General features: G+C 50.6%; 1 protein-coding gene across 4 annotated transcripts in view; it reads right to left on the bottom strand.

Annotated features, from left to right (window-relative positions):
• ATP11C (ATPase phospholipid transporting 11C) overlaps positions 1-18,940 on the bottom strand; it is a 219,872-nt gene extending 200,932 nt beyond the window's left edge. For all 4 annotated transcript variants that reach the window (XM_055121800.1, XM_055121798.1, XM_055121797.1 and 1 more), the window contains exon 1: positions 18,765-18,940. In XM_055121800.1, coding sequence (XP_054977775.1) covers positions 18,765-18,791 — 27 coding nt within the window. In that variant the 5' untranslated portion in view covers positions 18,792-18,940. The remainder of the gene's footprint in view (positions 1-18,764) is intronic.
• Positions 18,941-25,803: the final 6,863 nt, after the last annotated feature.

Here is a 25,803-nt window from a genome sequence, read left to right as displayed (position 1 = left end):
CACACACACAAATTCTATGAGGTTCCAAACTGCTGCTCAATGCATGAAAAAGAAAAACCTAACTGAAACCCAATATAGTATCTCAAAGAACCCCAAAGAGCCAGAGCAATAGTGCAGTGGGCAGGGCAAGTGCTGCCAAGCCAGGTTTCGATCCCTGGCACCCTATGGTCCCCTGAGCTCTTCCATGAGTGATGCCGGAACGCAGAGCCAGGAGTAAGCCCTGACCACAGCTGGGTGTGGCCCCCAAAGAACAAATCAAAAACACCCAAAAGAATCAAAACTTTAAACAAACAAAACAAAACAAAAAAAGACATCACACTTCCTGTTTTCAAAACCCATTAGAAAGCTTTCGTAAGGAAACCGTGTAACCGTGTCACTCAGGCAGACAGGCAGGGGCTGGGGCTGTGGCTTTGTGGCAGAGCACACAGCTGTCGAGTGAGGACCTGGGTTCAGTACCCAGCATCCTAAAAGGAGGAGAAAAACAAAGGGGGGAAATAAAGACAAATATGGTGACCAACGGAACAGAACAGAGAGAGCTTCCTCGACTCTGGGTCACGGGACTTGAAAGCTTCTGTTTGAAAATAGCTTCTTGTATGCTGTCTGCTCCTTTCTACACTATGGTCTTTTTTGCAAAGACAGAAGAACATGGGTGTTCTTTGCTAAGTCACTTGATTCCTGGCCAAGAAACAAAAGCAGAATCATTCCATTCTAGGGCCAGAGCAATAGCGCAGTGGTTCAGGAACTTGCTTTGCACATGGCTTAGCTCTGTTGCATTCCTGGCACCCCACAGTCCCCCAGTCCCCACCACCGGGAAGCCTTAAGCACTGCTGAGTGTGTCGTACCCCAATCCCCACCCTGAGGGGCAAAAAGAAAAAATTATCTGATTCCTCAATGGATTCAGATGAAACAACTGCAGAAGGAGAATAGACTCCAGCTGGGTCTATAAGGAATCGCAAAAGATGGCACAGACATGCTAGGCTTCTTCACACAACGCTTCTTCCACTGGCTTCTTCACACCAGGCAGAAAACCATCAGAGTTGGGCATGTATGACAAAGAAATCTTAATCTTCCTTCCTACATTCCTGTATTAAGCTTGCAATCTAGTCACAACTATTGAGACCTTTGGGGGTTTTTTGGGGGGGAGAGAATTAAACATGAATATATGGGGACCAGAGTGATAGTACAGGAGGGCGCTTGCCTTGCACATGATCAACCCAGTAGCCCATATGGTCCCCTGAGCCTGCCAGGAGCGATCCCTGAGCACAATGCCAGGAGTAATCCCTGCTCACAGCTGGGTGTGGCCCCCAAACAACAACAAAAATTGAAATAATTTATGATTCATTATCAGAAAATGTTTGTCTTTTTTTTTTTTTTGCTTTTTGGGTCGCACCTGGTGATACACAGGGGTTACTCCTGGCTGTGCACTCAGGAACCACCCCTGGCGGTGCTCAGGGGACCATATGGGATGCTGGGATTCAAACCTGGGTCAGCTGCATGCAAGGCAAACGCCCTACCCGCTGTGCTATTGTTTGGACCACACCCGGTGGGGAGCAGGACTTGAGTCCTGGCTGTGCTTGGGACCATACCGTGAGCAAGTAATATTACCTTACTCCCTGTACTTACTTTCTTTCTTCCTTCCTTCCTTCCTTCCTTCCTTCCTTCCTTCCTTCCTTCCTTCCTTCCTTCCTTCCTTCCTTCTTTTCTTTCTTTCTTTCTTTCTTTCTTTCTTTCTTTTCTTTCTCTTTCTCTCTTATTCTCTCTCTCTCTCTCTCTCTCTCTCTCTCTCTCTCTATCTCGCGCGCGCACGCGTGCGCGAGAATCATGAGAATCATGGGAATGTTTGATTCATACACCTATATTATACACTTACATGGCTGGGTCACAAAAATTTTTTTCCTCAAATATAAAGGTAATACAAGTGGGAAAAGTTGGGTTGGGCTTTTTAAAAAATATTTAGGGCCTTTGGGGGGTTGAAGCCACATCTGGTGGTGCTCAGGAGTCGCTCCCAGGAGTGCCCCAGAGCCTCAGGTGCCAGACATCAAACCAGGGTCCATCACCTGAGGCAAGCACCGCACCCTGTACTCTCTGGAAACCAACGGTTGGAATTTTCTAAGAGACCCCCAAATCAGAGGTTCCTAAAGTTCTTTGTCCTACTACCCCATTTTCAGGGAAAGATTACTCAGTGAAGTCCCCACAAATCTACCCTCTTTAGAGCAACAAACAGGAAAGTCCCCCTCAGTTGTACCTTTGGCTATTGCCCTGCACTTCTGGATCATTCTAGCACCCAGGTGGAGGGATGTCACCCTCTGTGGGAAACTGGCCTAATTTGCCATCCCTCCCACAGTGGGGCCTAGTTATGCTCCTGACACTGGTCTTTAACTCCTATTAGCTAGTTGCTGTGAACACCGAAAACAGTGGGGCCAACCCGGGTTCAATCCCAGCACTGAGTATGGTTCCCCAAGCACCACCAGGAGTGATCCCTGAGCACAGAGGCAAGAGTAATCCCTGAGCACTGCTAGGTGTGTTCCCCACAACCCAAACACAGAAGTTCAGGATTCAAGAGAGAGGGAGAGAAGAGAAAGAGAGAAGAGAGGGAGGGAGGGAGGGAGGGAGGGAGGGAGGGAGGATGTGCTACACAGGAGAGAAAGGAAGTGAAGGCCAGATGGCTAATATAGTACAGGGGTCAAGGTGTTTGCCTTGATCCCACAGACCTGAGTCTCAGCACCATCTATGGTCCCTCAGACATTGCCAGGGGTCACTCCTGACCACAGAGCTGGGAAAAGCACTGGAGAACACAGAGCATTTTAATTCCTTCAAAGAAAGGTGGGGGTGTAGGACTCACAACCCAATTTCATCCCGGATAAACTCCAAATATGCCTTACCCCCTCATTCCCTGTCCCCTTGTCAAACCCAGCACCTCTGGCCTGCCTCGGGCACCACTGGACTTCACCACTTTAGCACCCTTTCAACTGATGCTCTTACATCCTGGCACTCCACTTACCTGCTATTCTGGAATCTTCTCAGCCAACAAGGTCAAGTGCTACTGCCATGCCAAGCCTGAGTGCCGTTGGCTCTTACTACTTGGCAACCTTGGACGCCCCTAACTTGTTCATCTTGTCCATCCCTTGTAGGCCCGTGCTACGGTGCAGTTCATTTGCAGGAGGCGCTCAGAACTCATTTAGCCAAGTCTTTTATCATGGAAGGAATGAACCCCAGAAGGTTACACCAGGACTCTTAACATCTGCAAAGGGGGAAAATGGGCTGGAGAGAGCACAGAGGGGAAGGCGCTTGCCTTGCACACACCCAACCCGGGTTGCATCCCCTGGCACTGCAGAGGGTCTCCTAAACCCCACCAGGAGAGATACTGAGTGCAAAGCCAGGCGGAAGCCCTGAGCACAGCAGGGTGTGGCCCAAAAGGAAATGCATAAAAGGGTGCGGGGGAGAGAAGTCAGGATGTACCTCAGCCGTACAGCCCTTTAACTGCATGTATGATAGCCTGGGTTCATCCCGAAGGCACTGCAAGGAGGGGAAGAAACAGACCAGAAGGCAAGAAACGAGGACTCCTGGGACAACAAATGAAACAAGGAAGGTGTGAGCCACAGGAGCCAGACTGGGTTCCTGCCTGCACACGAGCCACATCCCGGGATGGTGCATGAGGTGAGGCCCGGGAATCCCTCCAAGCCCTCGGGGTGCCCAATCCACAGCCCGGGCACGGCACGCACCGACCTGCCTGCGGCTCGCTGTGGTCAACGCGCAAAATTCAACCACCAGCCACGTGCCATTAAGTAATTTTCAGAAAATTCAACCCGCAGCTTCCCTCCGACGACATGTATGTACTCTTGTCCAAAGGCTCCACCAGTGTAAAAGGAACTCACCTGTCAAAGAGCTGAGAAACGCTCCCGGAAAGTACAAGCATCCCCACGGCAGAGGCGGGACTGCATGGACCTGTTACGTCAGCAGATTCAAGCCAGAAAGAAACAGAAACACTGCCCAGGACAGAGCCTGCAATCTGGCCCACTGGGAGGCACATGGAGCCGCCCATTTTCCCAGGATAACCTAGCACCCAGCCACCCATAGTGATGCCCTGCACGGCAGCCAGGAGTGAGGGGAAAGGGCTGAAGAAGCCCAAATCAGAGAACACTGAGCTAAATCTTTCTAGGGTCAGAGGATCTTCCACAAGGATGCCAAGAACACCTAATGTGGACAGTATTTTCAACAAATGCAAAACCGGATAAAAGAATGAATCTGACCGTTTCTGGGGGGTGGGGTACACACAGCCATGCTCAGGGCTCACTCCGGCTCTACGCTCCGGGATCACTCCTGGAGGGGCACAGGGGAATCACAGAGGATGCCAGGGATCAAATCCAGGTCAGCCACATGCATGGGAAATGCCCTACCTGCTGTACTTTTGCTCTGGTTCCAAATTTTGACCTTTATCTTACAGCATACACACACACACACACACACACACACACAAATCAACCCAAGGTGGAAAAAGGCCCCCATGAAGACTTACAACTCCTAGGAGGAAACATGCAGGGAAGCTTTGCAACACTGGACCTCGCAATTTCACAACAGAACATAGCACTGTAGCACTGTCATCCTGTTGTTCATCAATTTGCTCGAGTGGGCACCAGTAACGTCTCCATTGTGAGACTTGCTGTTTCTGTTTTGGGCATATCAAATACGCCACGGGTAGTTTGCCAGGCTCTGCCGTGCAGGCAGGATACTCTCAGTAGCTTGCCGGGCTCTCTGAAGAGGGATGGAGGAATCGAACCCAGGTCGGCTGTGTGCAAGGCAAACGCCCTCCTTGCTGTGCTATGGCTCCAGACTGGAACGATGATAGAACATACGAAGCAAAAATAAAGAAATGGGAATATATCACACTTTGAAACTTTCAGGCATCAAAGAAATACTGAAGAGAGAAAAGGAACCTACAGAATGGAAGAGAATATGCAAATAGCATATGTATCACATACAAAGTTTATATCCATAATACATAAGGACTCCCCTACCACTCCTACATCAGAAATCACAGTAAAAAAAAGGAAAAGGAACAGATGAGAATTTCTCCAAAGATAATATACAAGTGCCCAATGGCACATAAAAGGATGCTCAGCATGGCTAATCTGCAGAGAGGCGCACATCTAAACCAGCAAGAGAGAGCCCCTCATATCCATTACAAAGTCCACAATCAAAAACTCCCCCAAAAGTAAAAATGATGCTGAGGCTGTGAAGACACTGGAACCCTCTGCATGACTGTCTCAAATATGGCCACTAGAGGAAACGATGCAAGGGTGCCTCAAAAAAAAAATAAACTGGCGAGGAGGATCTGGGCCAAGCCAACAACACTCAAGGGCTATTCCTGGTGCTAGGCTCAGGAATCACTCCTGGCAGTGATCGCGAGACCATATGGGGTGCCACGGCCTGATGGCAAGTGCCTTACCTCTTGAACTATCTTCCTGGCCCCTCCAGAAAAGGTTTAACAGGGCTGGAGTGATAGCACAGTGGTCGGGGCGTTTGCCTTGAAAGCGGCCAACCCAGGTCCTATTCCCAGCATCCCATATGGTCCCCCAAGCACCACCAGGAGTAATTCCTGAGTGTATGAGCCAGGAGTAATCCCTGTGCGTCGCCAGGTGTGACCCAAAAAGAAAAAAAAGTTTTTACAATTTTCATTTTAGCCCCACAGCCAGCCGTAGCAGGGCTTATTCCTGGCTCTGTGCTCAGAAATCACTCCTGCCAGTACTTGGGGTAGTGGGGAGTGGATATGTGGTGCTGGGGTCTGCCGTGTACGAGGCAAGAAAGAGCCTTAGCCACTGTTAAGTCCTCCAAAAATTTTTTTAATGAAGCATAAAACTACCTACCTCTGACCCAGCAGTCACACCTTTGGGTCCGCATCCACAAGCATTAAAATCGGGAGCACAAGATATTTCCACACTCTTGTTAGCCGGTGCAATTCACAAGAGCCAAGAAGTGGAAGCAAGCCAAGTATTCATCATCAACTGATGGGTGGGGGAACATAAAGACCGATGGACAGGCTGATCCGACCGTGGAGAGAATGGAAGCCTTGTTCCCAGAGGGAGCATGGGCGCCGAGAACAATCTAGGTGAAATGAGTCAGCCACACGCCGACATGGCCGGCATGGTTTCAGCCAAGGCGCTCTCTGAAGCATTCAGAGAGACAGCAAGTAGAGGGCCGGGCTCCAGCTCAAAGGGCTGGTGTGCGGCACTGGCCAATTAGTCTTTCTGCTGCCTCGAGAGCTGGAACCGATGCTCGGGAAATAGGCTCAGGTCATCACCTCCCTTGCAGTGGGGGTGCCCATCCCCGAAATCCCGTTAGCTTCAATCCTTTGGGTTCCCGACCTTTCAGTTCCCATGCTACCCTCTCCAAACATCCCCTCCCAACACAGACACAGATACACAGACAGACAGACACACACACACACATACATACACGGCTGTGACGACAGTGACATCCAGAACCACCTTTGAATTCCCGCTGCACACAGCCTTGGGAGTTCCCCAAAAAGATGGTGCCCACTGACTCTGTATTACAGCAAACTGCATTCATGATTGAAGCTTAAACAACACCCCATAGCTTCGCCAACAGGTGGAGCAGTTCATTATTCATGGTGGCATTCCCCCACCCCAGCTTCGGCCCTGGCACTGGGTAGGAAGCCTGCCTCTCCCAGCCTCATTTCCTCCTGGGGCCCTGGGGCCGGGTCATGCACACATGCTCTATTTCCCTTCCTGACAACTGCAGCAACGGGCTGAGGGCTGAGCAAAACCAGTGAGGAAATCCCAACAGATTCCCCTAACCCTCAAAACTCAAAAGCCTGTCTTGGAAATGCAGCTCTTTCCCAACACTGCTGTGGAGAAGTTCCTTATTAGCCTCCCAGTTTTATTCGTGCCGATTCTCTTCTCCTCTCCAGCCTGCCCCGAGCCCACACGTTGGGCAGTCTGCTGTCAACCATCTTCCTCTGAAGATAAAATACTTTTCACTGTGTCTGGTGTTGTGAATAGTGTTTCCCCAGGGATTTTTTTTTTACATCAGCTGCCTAGGAGCTGACAGCTAGCCAGGTACAGAATGGGATGAGCTAACGATGTAAATAAACGTTGGCTAAGTGAATAATGCAGGAAGGGGGCAGTGACAAAAGCCCCAAAGTCAGGAAAAATGAAAATTCACAAACTTGGTGAGGCACCCGAGGGGACAGCAGCAAGTGTAGACACTAAGCTGGCAGAAACATCAATTGCTCCTGGCTCCATGCTGCATGCATCAACTGACCACGCCAGGCCGCTCTTCTGCTGGGAGTGACCACCAGCAACCGTGGTCCACCAAGCCCCAAGCAGGACAGTATAGAGCAATGGAAAGAGGGTGGTGATGGCTGGCAAGCTGCTGATCTCTCCTCTCTGGGATGCTCAATGACAACGGGCATGGTACTCTCTATCTCTCTCTCTCGCTCGCTCTCGCTCTCTCTCTCTCACACACACACACACTCCATATTTCCTAACCTCAATGTTGTGCAGGAAAGCCAGAACCTAGCCAGCCCCTGGCTGTTGTTCTTTGAAGGTTCCTCTTGTCCAAGGCTTGCCCCCCCCACACACACACTGGCGCCTGGGGACAGGGCTTTCAGAAACATTACCACCATTCTAACTGATCATGAGGAATCCACCAGGCCAGAATGCCGAGTTCCAACAATCTGACTGATGCTACATGCCTGCTTTCCCAGACAGGAAGGAAGAGTACAGGAGGTAAGGTGCTTGCTTCCATCCCCACACCACCAGGGATGGTCCCCGTTCCCTGAGCACTGCCAGGGGGCTACTCTTGAGCAGAGAACTAAGAATAGCCCCGGGAGCACTACCAGGTATGGTTCAAAAACCAGCTAGAAAGATGACACAGAGAGAGAGATGGGGACTTGGGGTGTTGGCCCATAGCAGGCAACGGGCTATCCATATCCACGTAGTTAGTTCCCCATAAAAACCCCGGGCACTGAGTCTCTGACGAGCCTCCCCAGAAGACATTTCTCACAAGAACTCCCCGCTGGCCCACGTGACTGCAGCGGGGGCGGGCTAGTGGGAGCTGCCCCTGGCTTCCTCCAGACTTGGCCCCAAGCGTCTCTTCCCTTTGCTGACTTTGCTTTGTGTCCTCGTGCTGTAATAAATCATAGCAGCGAGTACAAGTATATGCTGAGTCTGGTGAGCTCTGCCAGTAAATCACCCAGGCTGGCAGCCGTTGGGGGGACCTCCTAATTGGCATAGATTTGAAAAGCCTACCATCTTCCCAACAGCCTTGTAAAGCAGACATTATTCCGCTCATGAGAGACAGGGGGGAGAGAGGGAGAGAGAGAGAAAGTCCAGAGCAAGGCGAACAGAGCAAACACAGAAAAGCAACATTTCAGCAGTTCTTATATATGAGCGTTCTCATTCGAGTGAACAGGAGAACCATTTGAAATGCAGGTCAAAAGCTCAATTCACTCACTGGTCGGGCTCAGAATGCAGCCCAAAGGGCTAAAGCGCAGGCTTGACACACAGGAGCTTCAGGGGCGATCCCCAGAACCATACAGTCCCCCAAGTGCTAGGCAGGGTGGCCCGCAAACCAAGGCAGTGATGCTACTAATCTCATTTCCCTGGGACCTACCCCCTGAGACTTGAAGTCAGTAGGCTTAAGACCTACTGAATAAATAGCAATAAATATTCTGTATCCCAATCCATAATGCAATTGAGTCTTCTGCAAGTGGTCCAAAGACAACTTTGTTTGGGGGACACATGGTGCTGTGCACGCAGCTTACTCCTGGCTCACTGTTCACGGGCGCCTTCTCTCAGTATGGGGGGGTGGTACGCCAGCTGCCTGCCTTCCACACACATCACCCACTGTGACATCTCCCTAACCCCAAAGATCACCTTTTGAGAAACCCTTAGCTCTCTGTGAACTCCAGCCCCATTCCCAAGCTGGATAGGAAAGGGCAGAACTAGGACTTATAATGACCAACCCCTGTAATAGTCAGGCGGCAAGATTCACAACTAATTGTTCCCAAACCCCTCAAATTTCTATACTTCTTCAGGTCTGCCCTACTTTCTCACTTTAGATAACCACCTACTTGATGGCAACTGGTGCAGAGAGAAAAGTATCACATTTCACCAAATAATAGGCACTACCACATACTTAGTGTGATGTTTCTACTTTTTTAAAACGTTTCACATGCTAGAACTCCACTTTTTTGTTCTGGGGCCAGAGCGACAATGCTCAGGGTTTACTCCTGGCTCCGCACTCAAGGATCACTCCTGGAGATGCTCAGGAACCATATAGTATGTCTTGAATCACACCCAGGCCAGTCCCACTCAAGGGTCCAATGCACTGTACTATCTTTCCAGCTGCCAGCATGCACCCCACTTTTATTCCCCCCAAAGGTCATAGGGCCAGGAAGATATTACAGGGGACAAGGGGTTTGCCACTCACAGGTCAACTTCTGGTTCTGTCCCCGGCACTGTGTACAGTCCCTGATCCACATCACTAGGACTGATCCTGGAGTTCAGAGCCAGTCAGGTGTGATGGCCCGTCACAAACAAACAAACAAGCAAACAACCCCCTAACATCTGCAACAACTATGTGGTGAAATGTCATGTTCATGTCCCAGAACCTAAGTTTAGGATAATAAGTGGTATCCTTAATCCGAATACTGCACACAACCACAGTAAGTCAAAAGGCAACTACTAGAAGGGCAATACTGCAGGTCTGGTTTTCAGAAGAAAATATAACCTTATAAACGGCACTTAACAAAAGAGGAGAGTGAGTCCTGGGGTTCAAGGGCTCGCCTTGCACAGCAGCTGATCCGCAGGGTTTATTCCAAGAGCACAAAGCAGGAATAGCCAGTACTGAGTACTGCCAGTACGACCTAACCTTCCGGCCCCCCCCCTCCGGCAACCCCACGCCATTTAAATTTTCCTAGAATTTTAGATCTTTAGGGGCAGGATATTAATTAGCTTCCTATGGATACAAAAGGAGAAGGCACAATGATCTCTCTGGTGAATGAAAAAAACGGCATCAAGTAAATATCAAGTGATTTTCTGACGCCTTATTTTATCTGGGGGGAGGGGCAAAAAAAATTGAACCCAGGATTCAAATATAAAAAGCAAGGACTGTGTGGCTGAGCAACATCACTAGCCCTGATTCCTCTGCGAGTGAGCATCAAAATAGGATTTTTTCTCTTTTATAGTTTTTTTCTCTTTTATAGTTAAGTTATCACTCCATAGTGATAACACAGCAGTAGGGCATATGCCTTGCACGCAGCCAACCCAAGTTCGATTCCTCTGCCCCTCTCGGAGACTACCGAGAGTATCTTGGCTGCACGGCAGAGCCTGGCAAGCTACCCGTGGCGTATTCGATATGCCAAAAACAGTAACAAGTCTCACAATGGAGATGTTACTGGTGCCCGCTTGAGCAAATCGATGAGCAACAGGATGACAGTGACAGTGGTCAGTGGTTTATAGTTAAGCACAGTGTCTCTGTCCGCAGAAAGGAAGAACCTGGCCTGACAAGCACAAACTTCTTGGTAGCTACTTCCTCGCTGATCAAAGTTTTTTCACTTGTCATTGATGACTTGAACGATGTTATCAACTCACTTCAAAACAATTCACTAAGTATTTATTAGGCCTGCAGTATTTACCTGATACTATATATGCTAAGTGCAAGGTTACTATCAATAAAACCAGCCTGATTTTTCAAGAATACCTAAGTCCTAAAGGAAGACTATGAAACTAGAAATAGGGTGGTACTTTAGGATGACATATGATGGGGGGGGGACCGAAACACCAAATGTGATTTGCTTGAATAGGGTAAGCCTCACTAATCCTCCTGTATTTAATTAAACAAATAGGGGCAGAAAAAGTCGATGATAGACAACCTTTACTTCACAAATACACATTAACCTCCCAAATCTGGATAGCCACGGTCCAACAAAATCTCTATAAGCAGAGATAATCAGTAAGTCAACCAAAGCAGCAATCCATCCCTACACTGCAGTAATTGAGGGGCTGCCTGCCAGCATGTTGGCACGGGGCATCCCGCGCCCACATCTGCAGTGCTGAGCGCTCATTCATCATTAAGCTGCAGTAGTGTTAACATATGCTGCAGTTGTGCTAATATGTTTTACAATCACCACTGATCTGCCCTTAGCCTAGCCAAGAGGGTAAGTGTTAAGTGAATGCAAATAAACTTGAAACCTGGCACTAATTCACTTAGGGAAACCCAGATCCTCCTTCCACCCAGCCGGAAGGAAATAGCCCTCCCACCTCAAGCATTCCCAATGCAAAAGAGAAACAAATTAAACTGTATATAAAGCATTCTAGATCACAGAAAACTCTACTACTCTGATGGGGGGGGGGCACCAGCAGTTTAATTTTGTCTCTCGTGCATTCACCACCCTGTTCTGTGAGCACAGTTCAGTCATCTCAGACCAACAGCCAGCCTTGATGAATCTTCCTGTCACTCAACTGGCCAGCGCTCATGCTGACCCATCACATATCATCCCCACACAGGGAGAGTTGGCGATGGTCGTCCTGGAACCCCCAGGCTACCTTAGACCGCTGGAAACCCATGGTCCAGTGAGAGGAGTTAACTGGCAGCCTCAATGAAGAAACAAACTCGTCTGCACAACTGCCATGAAATGAACTCTAAAAACGGCCGGGTGGACCTGCATCAATCTCACCTGCTCTAAGTCATGAAGGGCCCCGGGAACCACCTGACTGGTTGACACTCCACAGAACAGTTGGACTCTGGATAGCAATAACAAACCGAAGAGCTTTCAGCCACTGTTCCATGGTGCCGGTGAGGGGCTCGAAGTTGTAAAAAGGCTGAATGATGCTGATTTAGAAGCTATTTGGGGTACACTGCTTAATCAGAGGCATGTGGCAGGGGGGACAAAAACTTGATCTCGGGGTGTTTTGCTTTTTGTTTTGGCGCCACACCCAGAGATGCTGAGGGGTGACTTCTGGCTCTATGCTCAGAAATGACTCCTGCAGGGCTCAAGGGACCAAACAGAATGCCAGAGATCGAACCTGGGTTGGCCGCGTGCAAGACAAGTGGCCGACCCGCTGTACAATCACTGAGGCCCATGTTCTCAGTGTTTTGTGCCGTCGCTGCTGTTGTTCTCAGGTTTTTGTTAAATAATTTAATCATAAATATTGACTTCTTTCAAGCATTAGTGACTCATTCCTGAATAGATTTTCCATCTTCCACGGATCAGACTAGCATCTATTTGCCGAAGAATAGTTTGCCATGAGTAAGTCATATTGTATGTGTCAAATACAATAAATTATTTTTAACCTGAGACCCAAACCTCTACAAAATAAGTGAGATTGTGGGGCCTGAGAGCTAGTACAGCGGGTAAGGAGTGTTTGCCCAGCACATAGCCAAGCTGGGTTCAATTCCTAGCAGCCCCGATGGTCCCCCAAGTCCCTGAATGCAGAGCCAGGAGCAAGCCCTGAGCACAGCTGGGTGTGGCCAAAGAAACAAAAACTAAAAATGAAATGATTGAAATTGTACCCTTAAGTTTCCAGGAAAAAGGTAAATGACAGGCATATAACAATAGCATTCATTATAAACAAGCTTCGTGTTATGTCACAAATAGTTAAGACACTATTCACCACATCCCCTGTGTCATGACAAAGATTCGAAAGCAGGGGAGAACCTGTTTTCTGCCAATGGCCATCTGGATATTCACAATGTCATTTGCAGGCAATACAATGCAGGCAGACGGGCCTCAGGCAGTCAACAAAAACCCTGTGTCCCGTCATGTACCAGGGCCAAGCCCATAGGACCCGTGGGCCGTACACAGCCTGCACGCAGAACACTGCCCAGCCCTGTTCCCCAGACAGGAACTTTTTGTCCTGCGCATCGCTGTGTTCCCAGGACCTACCACACAGTCTAGGTGCACTGTGGTCGTTTGTCGAAGCAAACCGTGCTCTGTGTCGAATGAGGTAAGAAAGATTACACTCTGGTCAACAGAGCTTCGGCATACGATGGAGCTATTCGAACCCTGTCCAATCTTGGCCGCCCGCATGGAGGCTACCCACTTGTCTAGGTTCTGACCTACACACTGCAATGCGATGGAGAAGGGTATCTCCCGGAACAGAACACGGTCTGACACGTAACAGGGCGTCCTGCCACTGCGCTCAGATCTGAAACAATTGCCCCAGTGGTGGCATCTGATCCCAAGGTGAGGGGCTTAATCCTCCAGGACTTCCCCTCCCTGCGCACTGCCCTGCTCTGCCCAGCACACACAGCGATGCCAATGGCAGGTCGGGGGTCAGTGCATGTGCTTTAACTGACCAGCTCGTGGCCACTCATTGGGGGTTCGCTCCCAGTCCTGGTGGCGGCCTTTCTGACCAAGTGGCTGTAAATCTGAGAAGAGTTTCCAGGGACCGCCCCTACGCCTTGCAGTCTGTGGGTGTCCCTCACAGCTCCAAGCGGCTTTCACTGATGGAAGTGTTGGGAACCAGAGGGATGGCAGAGATGCACTGGGGGCCTTCTGGAGCTAGGGGGTCTGGCCTTCCCCACCCTCTCCGCTCCCGAACCTGGAAGCTCTCCAAACCTCCTGTTTTCGGTGAGATTAGTGGGCCACACCTGGTGGTTCTCCACTTCTGGTCGTGGGCAGACGACCACATTGGGTGCCAGGGGAGGAGCATGCACAGCAAGCGCCGAACGGTATGTATCTTGGGCCTCCCCCAAACCTCCTTGTCAGGTTGCTAAGGAGGCTGCGGTATACAGGCATCTCGGATCAGCCCAGGGGCGCTTGCTGACTGACTCCAGCTCCAGACCCCTGCCGGAGAGGGACCTGAGTGTGGAAGTTGGCTCCGAGGAGCTCCCATCAGTCGCATTCACCTCACAGAAGGCACCTCCAATCCTGACTCCCAAAAGAAATGTCAAAGGTTTAGGAGCCCTCTATCAGAAGTGGGGGCAGAGACCAAATATCCGGGTATTATAAATCACAGACTCCTTCTTGAATCATTCTTCTTAAAGAAGAATTTGCCATAAGGGCTGGAGCAATAGTACAAGGGCATTTGCCTTGCATGCGGCTGACCCGGGTTCGATCCTTGGCATCCCGTAGGGTCCTCTGAGCACCACTAGGAGTCATTCCTGAGTGCAGAGCCAGGAGTAACCCCTGAGCACTGCTGGGTGTGACCCAAAAAGAAAAAAAAATCCACCTTGCGACTGGAGCTGGTAGGGCATTTGCCTTGCACTCGGCTGACCCGGGTTCGGTCCCCAGCATCACGTAGGGTCCCCTGAGCACCGCCAAGAGTCATTCCTGGGTGCAGAGCCAGGAGAAACCCCTGAGCATTGCCCTGGGTGTGACCCAAGAAGCAAAAAAAAATGTTTTTAATTTAAAAAAAGAATTTACTACAGATATCAGTTGACAAGTAAAAATGAGTCACATGAAACACACAAAGGCTATTCGCTCAACACACAAAGGCAATTCGCTTGCCAGTGGTCGACTGAGCAGCAGCCACTCCAGGGAGCAAGCTGCGGCCAGGCCGGCCTGTCTCCACCAGAGCCCATCTCAGACACACGCAGCGGAAGAATGGGAATCACGTACAATACAGACATACAACACATAAAGATGCTCATTAATTACATAATGAATGCCTTCAGGTATTAGGGTTTAATTCTCTACCCATCAACACCCCTCCCCCGCCTCCCCCCCAAAAAAAGAGCAATCTGGTATGCTGCACAAAAGGAAAAAGCCAAAGATGAGAAAAGGTCGCTTGTTTGTAGGAGCGACAAGTTCACCTGTTAAACGAAAAACTCCCGGGGAGAAGACAAGATGCACATGTATTTGTAAGGCTTGTGCAAATGCCAAAATATACTGCAATGCACAAACGTAGACAAATCTCTCAACAGAAGAAAATGCATCAATGTTTTCCATGCTTAGCGATATCAGGCTAAGGTTTTTAGGAAAATGAAACAAAAATAATTGTTTAATTACCCTGCTAATTCAAGGAAGAAAGCAAGCAAAAACCCAGCTCCTGAAAAAAAGGCAATTACCTAAATTATTTTTATTAATTGTCTCCATACATTATTCCACTAGACCGACACTGCCTTAGACACCAGGTAAGAAATTAACCCATTTTATTTACTTTTATACTGGCTATCTTTGGCCTTCTTTACTTTGAATTTTCATTTTATTCTACACAGCATAATTTCTTTCCAGTCCTGTCTCGTTAACTGATTGGGCATTTTCTATGTGATATCCTTACCCTATGCTGCATGCTTCATGGAACTAACCAAAGCAGTTTGTAAGCTTCTAGAATCAAACATGGAAATAGTCCCCAACATCTTACAAGCAAGATTTAAGTTTCTATGTATCAATGATCCTGAAATTCCCACTTAAAACATCACTCTCTGACCTGCTAATTTGACAGCATCCACTTGGCTAGGGTCCTAATCTACTTGATCAAGGGATGTCTTATTTTCAATCTTGTAAAGGTCTAATTTTGAATTTATAAAATGAATTTAATAAGTTAGATCAAATAAGTCAAATGAATTTAATAAGGGAATTCTTGTTTAGAGTCTCCGTAAACCTTGACACCATATGCAAATGTTACTATAATCACTAGGGATTGCATAAAGAGAGGGAAAAAACAGGGCAACATAAATGCTTCTGACCTTTAAGTCTCAGCTAGTACAGACATCCAATAAACATGCCTTTGAAAGAAGCAAATTGTCCAGACAAAGCTACTATTATTTATTTATTACATTTACAGAGAATGGAAATGTTGAAGCAGGCGGGGCTTTTATTCCACTTAGAGAGGGTCAACTCTTAAATCTTTTAAGACACCCTTTCCTGCCTACATCCTAAAGCCCTCCACCAGTTCCTTTTTACCTCAAAACTGTCTACAGGAAAAGTCGTAATTCATCAAAAGGGAAATCAGACAATTATTAATGGGAAAGACGTCACAACCATGTCTTCTAAAAATACAATGAGTCACTATTTCTTTCAGCTTGAAACTGGAGAACCTGGGGAAATAAACAGCATCTTCCGAATGATCTGGCGGACTAGCGAGCCACAGGCACTGATGCTACTCCTAAGACAGATTGCCTCCGTCAGGTTTTCAAATGTCAAGCCCTAGCTCGTCACAAGCAGGCTCCGGTTCACAGTGATCAACAATTACAAGCAACACCACTGCAATTTATTTCACATCCCAGCCTGTGGCACAACACCCTGCACGTTGAAAGGGACCCACGGCCCCACTGCTAGAACAAAACGTGCCACCCAAAGAGGACACACAACTTGGCCAATGCCTCCGTTGCCGTTCAAGTCTCCAAGTCCAAATGAAATCCTTCTTTGTCGCCTTCCAGTGACCGAAACGGCAATGCCCCTCGAAGTATTAATACCCATCAAGAAAAGAGAGGGGGAGGAAGATGACAGTGCAAAGGCTCATTCATCAGAGGAAGGTTAAACATCACCAGCCCCCTGTCTGGGCCCCAGTTTAAAAAAAAGAAATATATATATATACACACACACACATATATATATATATATATATATTTAGTATATTTCAAGTTCAGCCCCAAGGGTGGGAGAGTAATTTCTTTCTTTCTTTCCTTCTTTCTTTTTCCTGTATCTGCCCCTCTTTTGATTGACTTCACTCGGCTCAATACCCTGGGAGAGCAATTTCTTGGCTGAGGCCTAAGGCTCAGAAAGAACTGCTGGGAACCCTCCCAGCTTACAGCACTGGTACAGATTCCCGAGGCTTACCATGGTAGGGTTGTGCAGGAGAATGTGAGGAGTTGAGCTTTTCAGCGGAAACCAGGTCAAAGCATATGTCAGTGGGAGCAAAAGTGAGTTTCTGCAGAGATCTTGGTCGGGAGGCAAGGTACTCGCCTCCAACCTGCAGGCTGGCACCTCAACAACTGCTGCAAATTCTACTGCATGCCCTGGCTCCCCCAGGCAGCACGGCTTAATTACCAGTCACTCTGCAGATCACTCAGAGCAAAGGCACAGCTCGGAGACCGATACTTGAGGACTTCAGCTCCAAATGCAAAAAAAAAAAAAAATCCTTTTTTTGAAAAACAGGGCAGTGGAACATTGCAATTTTAAACTAATAAATTTATCATGAACCAGAGTCCGCTTGTTTTCCATTTGAACAATGCCACATGAATAGACTCCCCTTTTCCCAAATATTACCGCATGAACTCACTCTGCCACCTTTCTCTTTTCCATCACCCCCAGACAACACGCGAGAGATCACAAGCATCTCGGTGATAAGGAACCAGGAAGCACAAGATTTTTTTTTACCTTCTCAGGCTAAATGTGAGAAACCAATTTTAGCCACTTGCTTTAGCAAAGTCTCCAGTACCAACCAATTCCCATAAATTTCCAGATCTTTGATATGCACTGCCCCTGCTGCTCTGTGCCACAGGTAATGTGCTCCAATTTCATAGGACACGCTTCTGGCTGAGGAAGAAGCATCTAGAAAACCATTAACCGAGCATGTTTTTGTGACAACACCTTAGAATGAGAGGTCCAGTTCTTTCTTTTATCCAGAGAACATTAGTGAAAGTTTCAAATGCAGAAAAAAAAATGAAGGCGAGTTCATTCGCGTTATGAAAAAAACTGTGAGTAAATACTCTGATTAAGAATAATCACACGGAAACCGCCAAGTTCTCAATCGTATGTTCTAGGGGGGGGGGCGCTCTCCGGAACCATATTTCCCACCGACGGGGGGCGGGGGGAAATCAATATTTCCAGATTAATCCTTTCCTGCACATCATTAGCAGAAATAAAAAGCTCTAATGCTATTCCCGCCATCTCTTTTGCCATTAAGGAAGTTGCTAGAAATAGAATCGAAGTCCAGGTGTCTATTTGGCACCATTCTTAATGCACTCTCCGGGGAGTATGCAGGTTTCTTCAAAAAAAAAAAAAACAACTCAGTAAACCTGAAATCGCTTTTTCCACAGCCCAAGTTCCATGACCGCGGCAAGTGCCTCCTCCGGGAGCTGGGAGGGGGTAAACGGGGTCGCGGGCGCGCACCCGCCAGCCCGCCCGGGTAGATGGTCCCAGCACTGGGGCTTCCAGCTCTCCGCGGCGCTCCGCAGCGGGGCGGTGCAGTTCCCGCCCGCAGCCCACCCCGCCGATCGCCCGGGCGTTTCTGCTCTGCCGTTCCCTGACAGCGAAACGGCCGGGAACGGGGCTCCAAAGTTTGCCGGGCCACCGAGCTGCAGCCGGCCGTGCCCCGGGCCCGTGCCCGGCCCCGAGCGCCCGCGCTCCACCCCCTGCCACCCCCCGGGATTCTTGGGGGGCCCCCGGCACCCCTCTGGGTCTACTCCATGTGCCCGCGGCAGAGGAAACAAAAGAAAGCAGCCTCCCGGATAATAAAACGCCATCTTCGGCTAATTGGCCAGCCCGGGGGGTCGCTCCCCCCACGAGTCCCGCACCGTGCGGCCCGCGGGGGGCCCGGGGTGGCGGCGGCGTGGGTCACCGGCGCCGCGGGGGAGCGCGGGCTGAAGTGTCCGGGGGGCTCCTCGCCGAGCCCCAGAGCCCTTACCTGCCTCCCCCGTCCCCCCCGCACACACACACACACTCCAGCGCGGGCGCCGGGCAACGTGCTCCCCATTCAAACTGCACCGGGGTGACGGTTTCCCCCCCACCCGCGTCCACCCCACTCCTCCGGGATGCCGCGATCCTTTCGGGGAAACCATTCGGGGGGCCCCCCGGCGACGGGGGCCGACGGGCCGGGCGGGCGCGGGGCCGCGGCGCGCGTACTTACAAAGCGATTAAAGCTCCGGCGGAACATCGCGGCCGAGGCTGCCGGCGGCCGGGCGGGCGGCGCGCGGGGCTGTGGGTCCGGGGAGGCGCCGTCCACGAAACACACTGCGGCGTGGGCCGCCGGCGCGCAGCGGACGGCGAGGCGGGCTGCCCGGCCGCCCGCCGCCAGCGCTCCGGGGCTCGGCGCCCCCACCCCCCCCCCGCCCCGCGGCCCGGCGCCGCCCCCGCCGCCCCGCCTAGCTCCCCGCCCGCCCGGCCCGGGGGCGGCGGCCCCGTCGCTCGCCCTTATCTGGCCGCAGCAACGCCGCGCCCGCCGCAGCCCGCGGAGCCGGCAAGGCTGGCGCGCGGGGGAGGGTGGCGGAGCGGCGCTAGGCTCCTCCCGCGGGGAGGGGGCGCCCGGCTCGGCACCCCGCAGCGGAGGGCACCGCCCGCCCCGCCCCGAGCCCGGTGGGTGGGGGGGTGGAGGGAGGGGGGAGTAAAAAAAAAAAAAAAGCCCGCGCCGGACGCCGGCCCCTAACTCGTGCGGCGCCGCCCCGCGCCGCCGTCGTCCCGCAGCCCGGCTGGGGCGCCCCAACCCCGCCGGGTGGTCGCCGGCCGGGGAGGAGCCGCGGCGCGAGGGGACGGGCCCGGGGGTGGGGAGGGAGAGGCGGGCGCGGGCCGCGGAGTTTCCGAGAGGCGCGCGGCTCGCCCTCGGGGGCGGCGGCCGGGCGTCCGGCCTGCCCGGCCTCCCCGTCTCACTTCCACTTTCTCTCCGAGCGCCCAAAGTCGGGCTTTGTGTGGCTGCGGCGCAGCGGGGCGGGCTGGCCCCGCCCCCCGGCCGCCCGGCCCCGCCCCCGCCCCGCCCCGCCCCGCCCCGCCCGGCGCGCGCGCGGTGCAGCCTGGGACTTGGAGTCCCGGCGCGGCGCCGCGGCTCTGCGTCCCGCGGGCCGGGAGCTCCCCCACTCGCCCGTACCTGGTTAGTCCTGACGGTGCAAAGGGACGGCCGCGGGGAGCACAGGGCTGAAGGGCAGCTGTGAACGTCGACCGAGAAGGGGCGGCGGGGGCGTCCCAGACTGCCAGGGCGACTGTCTGCGTGGGAAACGGGCCGACAGAGAGGTTAGGGGAAGCCCGGCCACCCTCCCCCCCCACCGCGTCTGGGACCTTCACCTGGCACGCAGTGTCCCCCCCCACGACGACTCTCGTCGGCCTCCTTAAGTTGTTTAGAACTGAAATTTGTTCTTTTTCTTTTTAAGAAGGAAAAAACTTTTTTTTCCTTTTTGGGTCACACCCAGCGATGCACAGGGGTTACTCCTCACTCTGCACTCAAGAATTACTCCTGGCGGTGCTCGGGGACCCTGTGGGATGCTGGGAATCGAACCTGGGTCGGCCGCGTGCAAGGCAAACAACCTACCCGCTCTACTATCACTCCAGCATCCCCAAAAAAACTTTTTATAAAAAGAAAAAGTAGGGGCCAGAGAGAAAGAGAGAGGGTATGGGGTTAAAGGGGGGGCAACCCAGGTTTGCGCCCCAGCACCGCGTAGGGTCCCCCCCCAACATCACCAGGGGTGATCCTTGAGCATGGCACAGTGTTGGCTCCCCCTCCAAAAAACAAAAACACTATTCAAAAAAAGTGTGTGATGAGGGTGTGTCCCAGTGGGGACTATGTGAGGTGGGGAAGAGAGACAGTCACTTTCTTCCCTTCAACCTCTGCCCCACCTCAGGGCCCTGAGAAGACTAGGACTGATAAAGTGGGCTATGAGCCCCGACAGCCCCCCCAGTCGCCCTCAGGCCACACCTGACCTGACCTCCGCTTGGTCTCTCAGACACGGAAGTTGGTCCCCACCGCCCTATTTCTTGGGGAGCCACGGGACTCAGATTGGAGCGAGGATTTGCTCTTTGCAGGAAAGGAAAAGCCAGTTCCAGAACTTAAGCCAGGGTCTCAGGGTTCCTGTCTCACCTCGCAGAATTTCAGGAGTAGACAAGCAGCGACATAAAAACAGATTTTACTTGGAGGTTTTTGAGAAGAGGGAGAGGAAGGGACAGGGTAGAGTCACGTGCTCAAGAGAAAATCCTGGCTTCTCCGAGGGCAGAGAGAGCCCACGCACTCATCCCAGCATTAGACATGAAAGCATACATCTCAAGAGGGGAGATGCCGGTGCCACATGTGCTCAATCCCGCGGGCACAAGTAGAACATGGGCTTGGGCAGCCTATGCACGCCCTTTCTGTGTTCAAGGTGGCATCTATAGGGATCTTCTAACCTGCCCCCACGTGGGGCTTCTATAGAGGTAAACGCCGTTGCTAAGGAGGTTACCATGTTGAGGGAGGGAAGGTTTGGAAGTGGTAATGATCTTTGAAATTCCTTTCCTGGCCTTTTGTTTCTGCTGGAGCTTCTCTGGGTCTGTTGCTGGCAGTAGGTGAGGGTCTTTGTCAGGCCTTAGTTCCTGTTTTCTGCAAGGTTGGCTTTCATTACTTCAGGGTTGTTAATTCCCAGGAGATTGACTGCCATTGCCTTGGGAGGGGCCCTTCCCTATCTGCCTGCCTGCCTACATCAAGTGCTCTGAGACTCAGAATCTGAGGAAAGGGCAGCTGGCTCATCATCCCCATCACTTCCATCTGAAGCACTTGAGGTGTCCACCGCTTGGTGGTTCAGGCACACCCAGTGACACCAGATGTGTATTCAAAATTATGTAGCATGGGCTCTCTCGCCACGTGTGGTTCCGTGGGCTGCTACCCTACCCCGGCCTGCAGCCACTGCCAACACACACATGAAGGAGGGAACAGGGCCACCAAGCAGGTTGGTGATCAGTTGCCATTTATTCCCATCTCCATCCCTCCATTTATTCCATTCTCCCCGTGTGCCAATTCTAATCTCACTGAGTGCCCCATTCCAGTCTCACATTGCCCCTCATTCCCATGTCCTCCTGTCCCCTTGCTAGTCTCCCCATGCCCAGCCATGCAGCCTTAGTCTAGAACCCAACCACCAAGCCTTGGTGGTAGCAACTACACCTAGTAGGTCAGATAGCACAATCAACGTATGTAAAGCCCTTCCTTCCAGGGAAGCTCTTCTAAGACAAAATTTTTCTCCTTCTGGGGCTGGAGTGATAGGACAGCGGGTAGGGCGTTTGCCTTGCACGCGGCCGACCCAGGTTCGAATCCCAGCATCCCATATGGTCCCGTGAGCACCGCCAGGGGTGATTCCTGAGTGCATGAGCCAGGAGTGACCCCTGTGCATCACCGGGTGTGACCCAAAAAGGAAAAAAAAATTTCTCCTGCTGGAGAGTATCATGCTAAGTGAAATGAGTCAGAAAGAGAGGGACAGACATAGAAGGACTGCACTCATTTGTGGAGTATAGAATAACATCACATGAGGCTGACACCCAAGGACAGTAGATACAAGGGCCAGGGGGATTGCCCCATAGCTAGAAGCCTGCTTCATGAGCGGAGAGGAGAAGGCAGATGGAATAGAGAAGGGAACACTAAGAAAATGATGGCTGGAGGAATCAGTCGGGATGGGAGATGTGTGCCGAAAGTAGATAATGGACCAAACATGATGACCTCTCAGTGTCTGTGTTGCAAGTCATTATGCCCAAAAGTAGAGAGAGAGTATGGGGAATATTGTCTGCCATGGAGGCAGGGGGAGGGTGGGGAAGAGGGGTATACTGGGGATATTGGTGGTGGGGAATGTGCACTGGTGGAGGGATGGGTGTTTGATCATTGTGTGATTGTAACCCAAACATGAAAGCTTGTAACTATCACATGGTGATTCAATAAAATTTTTTTAAAAAGAAGCACACAAAAAATTTTTTTTCTCCTGTTGGGAGATCCCACTCAAGGGCAGATTTTCATCTGAGGACACACTTATTTCCTTAGTCTACAAACAATCATCTTAGATTTATTTCTTTATAATCCTTCTAGTCATTTTGTATGAACACAGTAAGAGATATATTAAGATTATAGGGTGGCTCTCCTGGGAAATTCTCGCTATAGATCTCAGACTACAGTGCTCAGGCCAGATTATTCTTTCCTAACCCTAGCAGGGTCCTAATCCAGTTGTTATTCTTTGGATCATGACACAATTTGTCCATGACCATGGGCTTAACTTACTGTAAATTTTATGGTGGCTGTTCCGTTTTGATGCCAGAGTAGCTTACAGCTTACCCTGGGTCCATATATTTCCTTTGTTGGGACCCTGCTTCTGGGGCGCTAGGAACTAATGCCAATGAGGCTTAAGTCGAGCACATATGACAGATGCCCAGGAGTAAATATTATTCAGTGTCAATTGACTCCCAAGTTACAAAAGCATAGCATCAACTGTCTTCCTGTGTCTATACAGAAAGGACATTTCTCTAAAGTAAACTATGCAAAAGGGAAAGAGAAAAGCAATATTTCACTTACAAATACAAAATTCAGAGTCCTTCTAAGGATCTGATCTTTTAAGTCACAGAGTCAGATTTGGGGATCCGAGTGATTCATGGAAGGGAAGCAGAGCACAAAGGAGAAGTTAAAGATGATGATGGGCATAACTCAGTAAAGCCAAGCTCCTCGAAGCAAGGGAGAAAAGACAAACCAATGTCATGCTACATCACCCACACACTAGAAATCATTGAATGCGAAATTGCCAGGAGTCTGGTCCCCCCAGGCCTGGTGTGGCTGGACTGCGAGGCTGGCCAATGTTGCCAATAGTTCTCTCCAGTGCCTGCGCCCCACGTACCTCTGCAGGGTACACAGTGCGCTGCCACCCTGGGCCTCCCTTTGGGCTGGGCAGGCGGAGGAGCGGCTCCTTTTCTCCTCTGGCTTTTAGATTCGTGGCAATTTCCATTCAGTGGGCATTTGCAGTGGACCAGGTGTCACCACTGCGTGGGGGCCATGGGTTGGAAAGGCAGCGTGACTGCGAGAGGGGGTCTGAAAGCTTTCCCAAAAGCACCAGGGAATCAGCTGCATCCCAAAATGTGGGAAGGCTTTCGAGGAGCTGGCAAAAGAAGCCGGATGAGGCCAGGACCAGGTGGAAGGGAGAGGTGGGGGAGAAAGTGCAGGGCCGGCTGCGAACTAGAACAACAGGGTCTTTGTGGCAGATGGCCTGAGCGAACACTCAAGTCCCAAAGGCTCTTTGAAGATGCCCTGGGAAATTTGATCTCGGTTCTCCGAGCTGTGGGTAGCTCACATGAAGTAGCGTGCAAAATGCAGGAGGCTTTGATGGTCCCTCCCTGTCTCATTGCCTCGAAGTCAAACCGAGCAACGTGAATCTTTTCCTTTGGTCCCATCTGTTCCATCACACTTGAGACATCATCTTAAAGTTCAGATGGATTTCAGATTTCTGTCAAAAGTACGGTAATCGAATAGTAAAGCTGCTACAGGTCCTGCGCTAACTGGAAAGGGTGCAGGGGTGATGACAGTGTCGTCCTGTGTTTTAGATGTTAGTCTAGACAGAATTGTTATCAGCAATGTATCTGCTTATGAACCAGACAGGTCATAAGTAGAGAACGAACTTCAATGTTTGATGTCTTACTGGTAATGGGTCAGATCTTCCCACAACTTGTTTTGTGAAACAAGTGTGAAGAGTGGAACTGTGCTCATAGATTCAGACAGATCAACTTCTCAAAACAAGAGAGGACTGACTGGAAATTGGTTTTTTGCTGTATTCTGTCACACATCACTCCCAATTTATTATCTCATTCTGTTACAAGGCCGCCCAGTGGAAAAGGCAGCGCATTCAGGATTCCCCAGGTAGAGCTGTATTGTTGGTCATATTTTCATTTGTTATTCTAATTCCACTATGTCTATATCCTCCTAATTTATTTCATCACAACACTGGTACTCATGGGTCCAGGCTAATTTTCTTGGCTAGAAAAAGGCAATTCCACACAAATCAAAATATGTTCAGCACAGGTGGTTCTCCCGCCCCCCTCCCCCCATGTCCCAACTCAACCAGAAATTAGAGCCACTTGCACATATTTTAGAGCTACTTTTCTTTGTGATTTTTTGGGGGGTCACACCCAGTGATGCTCAGGGGTTACTCCTGGTTCTACAATCAGGAATTACTTCTGGCAGTGCTTAGGGCACCGTATGGGATGCTGGGGATCCAACCCAGATCAGACACATTTAAAGCAAACAAACGCCCTACTGTCTGTACTGTTGCTCCAGCCCCTTCTTGTGACTTTTTATAAGACAAGAAGAAATTATTTTTGTTCTTGTTGGTGCCACTTCACAGTTTCCAAAGAAAACTCAAGGTGTGGTAGAAAACTACTGTCAGTGGTGAGGGCCACGCAGCCCTTTGGCCAGCGTCTTCAATGGGCCAGCTCCATAAACAGAACAGCTCAAATGAACAACCTCCTCCCGAAACTTTGAGAACCCGTGCTTTATAGCACCAACCCTTGTGGTCTGTCAGCTGACAGCATCTGGAGCCCCAGTCTTCCGCAGGCAGGAATTCAGAGGAAGCAAGCCTCTCTCCTTATTCTATTATTTTACTGATCCTTATTGGGGTTGGAACGGTAGCACAGTGGTTAGGGCATTTGCCTTGCACGCGGACAACCCGGGTTCGATTCCTAGCATCCCATAGGGTCTCCTGAGTGCAGCCAGGAGTCATTCATGAGTGCCTAAGCCAGGAGTAACCCCTGTGCATCGCCGGGTGTGACCCTCAATAAAGAAAAAAAAATTCTACTGATGCTTGCTGCTGTAGGGAGGGAAGGAAAAGTGGTCCTCCTTACATTCCAGCTTGCTGCCCCGTATTCTGCGCATGCTCTTCCTCTCCATTGCTCCTTTGTGCTTGTGCCCCTTCTACCTCAACTCGGGAAGGAGGCGTCTTGGTTCTGGAATTTGTCCACTGGGTAGCTCCTGAGGGATCAAGCAGCGAGGGGGTGCTGTGACTCCGTTTTCCAACAGGCACTAAAAAGAGAGAAAGAAGAGGGGAAAAATGGAAGTTGTTAGATCAGCCCCCTAAATCAGTGCCATCAGCAAGCTGAAGGGCTTTCTTGTCTTCTGGAACTTTTAAGCATATCTCTAGGGCTGAGACACTTGCTTTGGGCTAGGTGAACGCCTCATATGGTCCCCTGGGGCCCAGCTG

This window comes from Sorex araneus, chromosome X, assembly GCF_027595985.1.
Source record: "Sorex araneus isolate mSorAra2 chromosome X, mSorAra2.pri, whole genome shotgun sequence".
In the NCBI taxonomy this organism is placed as follows: Eukaryota; Metazoa; Chordata; class Mammalia; order Eulipotyphla; family Soricidae; genus Sorex; species Sorex araneus.
Note: the sequence above shows the minus strand (reverse complement) of the source record. Positions and strands in the feature narration are given on the sequence as shown.